This window comes from Trichomycterus rosablanca, chromosome 1 (genome assembly GCF_030014385.1).
Source record: "Trichomycterus rosablanca isolate fTriRos1 chromosome 1, fTriRos1.hap1, whole genome shotgun sequence".
In the NCBI taxonomy this organism is placed as follows: domain Eukaryota; kingdom Metazoa; phylum Chordata; class Actinopteri; order Siluriformes; family Trichomycteridae; genus Trichomycterus; species Trichomycterus rosablanca.
The window spans coordinates 68,674,659-68,682,063 of NC_085988.1; the positions used below are offsets into that span (position 1 = coordinate 68,674,659).

General features: G+C 36.6%; 2 protein-coding genes across 2 annotated transcripts; both read left to right on the plus strand.

The window, feature by feature from the left end:
* The first annotated feature begins 3,179 nt into the window (after positions 1-3,179).
* LOC134324082 (histone H4) lies at positions 3,180-6,075 on the plus strand. The gene is made up of 2 exons (XM_063005736.1): positions 3,180-3,207; positions 5,792-6,075. The coding sequence occupies exons 1-2, from the start codon at positions 3,180-3,182 to the stop codon at positions 6,073-6,075; spliced, it is 312 nt and encodes a 103-aa protein (XP_062861806.1).
* Positions 6,076-6,760: 685 nt separating this feature from the next.
* On the plus strand, positions 6,761-7,166 carry LOC134324091 (histone H2B 1/2-like). The gene has a single exon (XM_063005744.1). It carries the CDS (start codon positions 6,772-6,774, stop codon positions 7,144-7,146), a length of 375 nt encoding a protein of 124 aa, XP_062861814.1. The 5' UTR covers positions 6,761-6,771; the 3' UTR covers positions 7,147-7,166.
* The last annotated feature ends 239 nt before the right edge of the window (positions 7,167-7,405 follow it).

Consider the following 7,405-nt stretch of genomic DNA (forward strand, 5'->3'; position numbering starts at 1 on the left):
AACCCTAACTACAATAACCCCAACGCGTTTCTAACACTAAATACGATAACCCCAACACGTTTCTAACCCTAACTACGATAACCCCAACGCGTTTCTAACCCTAACTACGATAACCCCAAGTTGTTTCTAACCCTAACTACGATAACCCCAACACGTTTCTAACCCTAACTACGATAACCCCAACACGTTTCTAAACCTAACTACGATAACCCCAACGCGTTTCTAACCCTAATTGCGATAACCCCAAGTTGTTTCTAACCCTAACTACGATAACCCGTTTCTAACCCTAACTACGATAACCCCAAGTTGTTTCTAACCCTAACTACGATAACCCCAAGTTGTTTCTAACCCTAACTACGATAACCCCAAGTTGATTCTAACCCTAACTACGATAACCCCAAGTTGTTTCTAACCCTAACTGCGATAACCCCAAGTTGTTTCTAACCCTGACTACGATAACCCCAACGCATTTCCAACCCTAATTAGGATAACCCCAACTTGTGTTTAACACTAACTACAATAACCCTAAGTTGTTTCTAACCCTAACTACGATAACCCAAAATGTTTCTAAGACCAGCTTTGTGATATCCAAAAAGTATATAAAGCATTAAAAAAGGACCTTGTTGCTTTTGTAGCAGAGCTAGCAAAGCGTCACACCTGACCATTGTGCTTTGTTCAAGTTCTTGTATTTCTCTCTGTGTTTAGTACCTTAAAGGCAGTTTTAATTCTAAACTTTAAACGGTTTTACATCTGACTTCAGTAAATAAATAGACATGCCCCCCCCCCCCCTTCCAAAAAAAAACATTTAAGTTAATAAAGTAAATAAAATAAATAAATAATGTACATGAATAAAATGGCCTATTAATGCCTGATTTCTAATTAACACGGTCCTCATGCGGGCCGGCTGGGGACAGCCAAAGGGTCAGATGTTGCCAGCGGACCAAACAATGCCCAGGTGTGACCTATAATGATGTGGTTTAACTGTGGACTTTTCATAGACTAACATCTTTATAACAATACACAAACATTCATTTCTGTTAGTCCTACACAGTTGTGCCGTAAGTTCTACAGAACATATATTCACATATACTGACACATTTCTAAAACAACATATGGCTTCAACATCCACGTTCTACTGATGTTTCTAACACTCACAAACTAGATTTAAGTCTATTTTAAGTTTTTTTTTATCTAATACATCTCACTTATAAAGATGCACTTTATTTATTTTTTTTATTTTATTTTTTAATAGTTTTTAAAACTCAGAAATGGCTTTAACACAGCTAACACCAACACATAAAATGTCTTCTTTCACTTATTTGACTTTTATTGATACAAAGCTAAGACCACTTTCACTACAACTAAAATGTTTCTGACTTAGAAATATGTTTCTGAAACTCTGTGCTCTAGCAGAATATGACCTATAACATCCCATTTCTCACAATACCGTGAAATATACAGACACATTTTTAACGCAGATGGCATCAGTGTTTTTTAGCCCAGAAGAATCCGACCACTGAACATGTGTTTATTTGTTTAATGTATTCATTGTTTATGTATTAATTTAGTTATTTATTCAAAAACACCCAATTTAACAAAACATCAATGCTTCTAGCAGTCCAGGTGACACATATCCACCTATTTTACTTTTTTTTTTTGAAACTCTCTCTCTCTCTCTCTCTCTCTCTCTCTCTCTCTCTCTCTCTCTCTCTCTCTCTCTCTCTCTCAACTCAAACTCAAACTCAAAAGAAGCTTTATTGGCATGACAAATAAGGACATTCGTATTGCCAAAGCAAGTTACAGGGAAATATAAACAATAAAAATAAGAAAGAACAAAAATATACATGTGCAAAAAATATAGAATAGAATAAAATATTAATAAAAACAGTGCAAAATAATAACAATAAAAAGTATAATATTTACAATAATGAGGTAGTAAAACGATCAGTTTGTGTGTGCGTGTGTGTGTGTGTGTATGTGTGTATGAGACATGGTCACCCACTGTCCCTCACCTGGTGGCAGGTGTGAGTATAGAGTGCTCCCCCAGTAGATGGGGCAGTTTGTCGGGGTCTGGGAGGGAGGTAAAGTTGAGGATGATGTTATTAAATTTAGGGAAGAATTGGGAGCGGACATGGTGGTACTTGGTACACCGGGTGAGGAAGTGCAGCTCCGTCTCTACTGTACTGAGAGTGCAGTGCTGACACGACCTCTCCTCCCGGGGCAGCCAGGACCTGGTGTGTCGCCCCGTCTCCACGGCCAGGTCGTGTGCGCTCAGTCTGTACCTCGTCAGGGTGTTTCTTAATTTAGGGTCGGATACTGTGCTCAGATAATCTGCTGCACTGTAGTGTCTGTTTAGGGCCAAATAACACTGCATTTTACTTTGAGATTTAGTTTCAGTTTCCCAATAATTCAGATATTTAGTTCTGAGTTTTTGTGTAATTTGGTTTATTCTAATTGGGTTTACAGATTTCTCTTGTTCCTGAGTCTTTATTGTATCGGTGTGTGTTAGTGGTGTATCTGTGTGTGTTACTGGTGTATCTGTGTGTGTTAGTGGTGTGTGGGTGCAGTGACTCAGGACCAGTTGGATGGACCCGGACCGCCCCACCTGAGGATCGAACCCAGGACCTTCTTGCCGTGAGGCGACAGTGCTACCCACTTAGCCACCGTGCCATCCCACTCTAGATGCAAATGTACAAATAATATACACAATCAGATCTTTTTGTCTAATTGAGATGGGTCTTTGTTTTTGTATTTTATAATTTATTGTTGGAGCACTGTTCCATGTTGAGTATATAAATAAAGCAATTTAAATAATAAACATTTGATACAATTTTTTTTTTTTTACATTAGTAATTCATTTTACATGTAATTTGGTAATAAATTAATTTAAGCAACAAAAAAATCTAAGGAGCCACTTGGGAGCCGAAAGAACCGGCTCTTTTTAGTGAGCCGAGCCAAAAGAACCGGCTCTCTAAAAGGAGCCGAAATTCCCATCACTAGTGGAGGTACTAGCTACGCGCTTTACATGAGGCCTACGCTGAGCAGCTGCGGCCACAGTGGGCGGTCGCTGCTTAACACCGCCCTATAGTCTTCAACTAGGTCCGGTAGAGGGAAATAACAGGCTCGCTGTGCTAGCCTGTCCTGCATTGACTCGTTTCATCTCGAGGACAGCAGTTACTATGTCAGGAAGAGGCAAGGGCGGCAAGGGCGGCAAGGGCGCCTTCATTTATAAAAAATGATTGTAAATTGTGGGAAATTCTAAAAATTCAGATCAAATATTTTTTAAAACACGGAAGTAAAATGGTAAATCAGAAAAAAAAATAAAAGGTATAACTATATTATGAAAAAATATATTAATTTAAAACAAAAACGTTTTTTAACGGACTACGAAGATAATGAATTATCAGATTTAAGAAAAGAAATAGATACCTTAAATAATGAGTCCTTGACAAAATTGCAAATTCAAATAGGATATAATTCTGATGAAACTTTAAATTCATCTCAAGTGTCTCATTTATATTCCCAAAAAAGACAAAAGGCTTACATTAGTTCTATCAAAGATAAAAATGGTACAGTAGTTACAGATGCTAAAGAGATAATGAATACTATTAAAGATTTGTGTGAAGATATGTATAAGGAAATTGAAATTGATAAAAAATCTTTAAAATCCTTCTTAGACTTTAAACATAATACAAACTATGACTATTTAGGCGAAAGTATTAAAGAATGTGAAGTGGTGTCTGCTATTAAACAACTGAATCTTAAAAAATCTCCTGGTAAAGATGGTTTGCCATCTGAATTTTATCACTTTGATATTCTTGTTTTTTCAAATTTATTAACACGGGTGTTTAATTTAGGTGTAAAAAGAGGTTATATGCATGACACTTTTTATGATGGTGTTTTATCTTTATTGTATAAGAAGGGAGATGTAAATGATATTAATAATTGGAGACACTTAACCTTAATGAACATCGATTACAAAATTTTCGCCAAAATAATAATGAATAGGTTAGAAGATGTATTAGATTTAATAATAATTAAAGAACAAACCTGTGCTATCAAAGGAAGACTAATGTGGGATAATTTAAATATTTCGAGGGAATTGGTGTTTGAGAGTGGTGAAAGTTTTTATATGGTCACTTTGGACCAGAAGAAAGCCTTTGATTTTGTATCAAGAGAATATTTATGGGAAGTTTTGAAAATGTATAATTTTTCTGATGATTTCATTGCCATGATTAAGTGTATGTATATAAAATCTAATGTGCAGATTAATGTTAATGGTAATTTGACAGAATGTTTTCAAGTCATGAGAGGTGTTAAACAAGGTTGTCCCCTTAGTGCTGCCCTTTATGTTCTTGGCTTAAGTCCATTAATTACTAAAATTCGAAATGATAAACGACTACAAGGAGTTAGATTAGGTGACAACCAATTTATAATTTCTGCATATGCTGATGATATTACTGTGTTCATTAAAACAAGAAAAGATTTAGACATTATTTATGAACATTTCTCCTTATATGAGAAAGTGTCAGGAGCCACCCTGAATGTTTTAAAATCAGAATGTGTGTGGATTGGAGACATTAATAAAAAATTTCCAATTGATGTACCTGAGACTGAACATCTTAAAGTCCTAGGTATATATTTTGATAACAATGGCTGTGTAGATTATAACTGGAAAGAAAAAGAACAAATTATTAAAGAAGAATTTAGTAAATGGAAAAATTGTAATTTAAGTTATAAAACAAGAATAAATATGGTTAAGACCTTTATCTTATCAAAAATAATATTTTTATCCTGTATTTTCCCTCCCACAGATAAATGGCTTAAAAATATGAATAAATTATGTTGTAATTTTATTTGGAATTCAACACGTGAAGTAACTAAGCGTGAACTTTTATATAAACAGAAAAAAATGGGTGGTCTAGGAGCAATTGATCTTTCCATTAAAACAAAAATTTTTGTATGTAAAATTATTGCAAATGGCATTAACAGACAAGCTGATTGGATTGGAAACATCACAAATTGGAAACAGAAAAAAGGCCGCTCTAGAGCTTTAGTTCCTTATTATAAATTAATTTATGGTGATTTTATAAATAAATTTAATGTTTTGAATATAGATTGGATTAAGGATTCTAATAAAAAGATTTACAAGCTAATAGTAGATTTGAAATATTGTAATTTAGTGGATTTTAGAGGCCTTAGAGAGGAAGAAAAGAAAGAATGTGTAAATAATATCTTATGTAAAAAAATATCTGAGAAGTTAAGGGATATTACATGGTTGGTAGCAGTGAGGAGACTTCCAGTGAGATCTGTAGTGAAGTGGAGTTGTTTTGTGAAGACAAACATGTGCCCTATGCCAAAATGCCAGACAGAGGAAACTTTAGAACATTTTATTCTAGAGTGTTATCGTTCCCAAGAAGTATGGAGCAAAATGGAAAATTTAGGTGTTGAGATTAAAATTCATATGAAGTCCGTTTGTTTCGGTATTTTTGATGAAATCATGCCTAAAGATAAACATGACTTCTTGTGGTTAGTACTGTGTATTGTGAAGTCTAAATTATGGAAAACAAGATGCAGAATGACTATTGACCAACAGTTTGTTTCAGCAGAGAATGTTTATAAAAATATAAGAACTGAACTGAAAAGAATAAGAACAATGAATGTTTTATTTAAGGACTCTGAATTGTGGAAGATTTTAAAATTGTAAATGATTGTCTTGATAATGTAATGTAATTTCCATGTACTCTGATGAAGTTTAAATAAAATATTAAATAAAGCAAGGGCGGCAAAGGTCTTGGAAAAGGAGGCGCTAAGCGTCACCGCAAAGTTCTCCGTGATAACATCCAGGGTATCACTAAACCAGCCATCCGCCGTTTGGCTCGCCGTGGCGGTGTGAAGCGTATTTCCGGCTTGATCTACGAGGAGACCCGCGGTGTGCTCAAGGTTTTCCTTGAGAACGTCATCCGTGATGCCGTCACCTACACCGAGCACGCCAAGAGAAAGACGGTCACCGCTATGGACGTGGTGTACGCTCTGAAACGCCAGGGACGCACCCTGTACGGATTCGGGGGTTAAACGTTCAGACCTCCACGCTAACACAACGGCTCTTTTAAGAGCCACCCATATTATCTACAAAAGAGAAAGTTCTCATGGTTTCTGTTATTACTATTATTATTATTTTGAATAGTAGTAGTATTTTTAGTTGTAGTTCGTTCACTGGTGCGTTTGTAGCTTTGCAAATCACTCGTTTAACCCCAGTAGCTTGGCAGTATCATAAGTACACATAATACATTCACTGATGCATTTTTTTTTTTTTTAATCAGTTATTTTATGTAGCCCTAAAAGCTTGGAATGATCATTAATAGTTATACTACTATACTAATAATACTACGTTAAATAAAGCATTTTTTAAATCAAATCTCTCGTTTAGATCTTTGTGTAAAATATATTAAAATATTGTCTATCTATATATCTCTATCTATATATATATATATTTTTTTTTAAATATTGCTATTTGTTCTTTTATTTGCGGTTTTAAAACATGTATCGACCTTAGATTAAGCGGGAACAGACAACAAAGAACAGATTCTAGTGAATATGGCAGGGGAAGGCGTGGAACGGTATGTTGCCTGTCCAATAGAAACCCAGGACCTTGGACCAATCAGAGTTACGTGTTTCAACTTGGCCTACTCAGCATGCAGGGTTAATAAAGCGGGCGTGTAGAGCCGTTTACATTCACTTGCAGTTTGCTCTAGAGGAAACAGCAGCATCATGCCTGAACCCGCCAAGGCCGCGCCCAAGAAGGGCTCCAAGAAAACCGTCACCAAGACTGCCGTTAAAGGAGGCAAGAAGCGCAGAAAGACAAGGAAGGAGAGCTACGCTATCTACGTGTACAAGGTCCTGAAGCAGGTCCACCCTGATACCGGGATCTCCTCCAAGGCTATGGGCATCATGAACTCCTTCGTCAACGATATTTTCGAGCGTATCGCTGGTGAGTCCTCTCGTCTGGCGCACTACAACAAGCGCTCCACCATTACCTCCAGGGAGATCCAGACCGCCGTGCGCCTGCTGCTTCCCGGTGAGCTGGCCAAGCACGCCGTGTCCGAGGGCACCAAGGCCGTCACCAAGTACACCAGCTCCAAGTAAAGCGCCTTAGTCGCTTTGGTAAACCAACGGCTCTTTTAAGAGCCACCCATCTTATCAAGTTAAGAGAATTTTCCTCTTTTAAAATATAGAATCTGAACATGTGATACCCACATTAGCTAGGTAGTCTCCCATGTTTATAATACTTGATTCTTTACCTTTTTATAATATACTATTCTTTTTGGGCCCTGCTATTTTTCACGGGTTGTCCACGACTGCCACTATGTGGTGAGTTTAGAATTACAACACGCAAAAATCACTG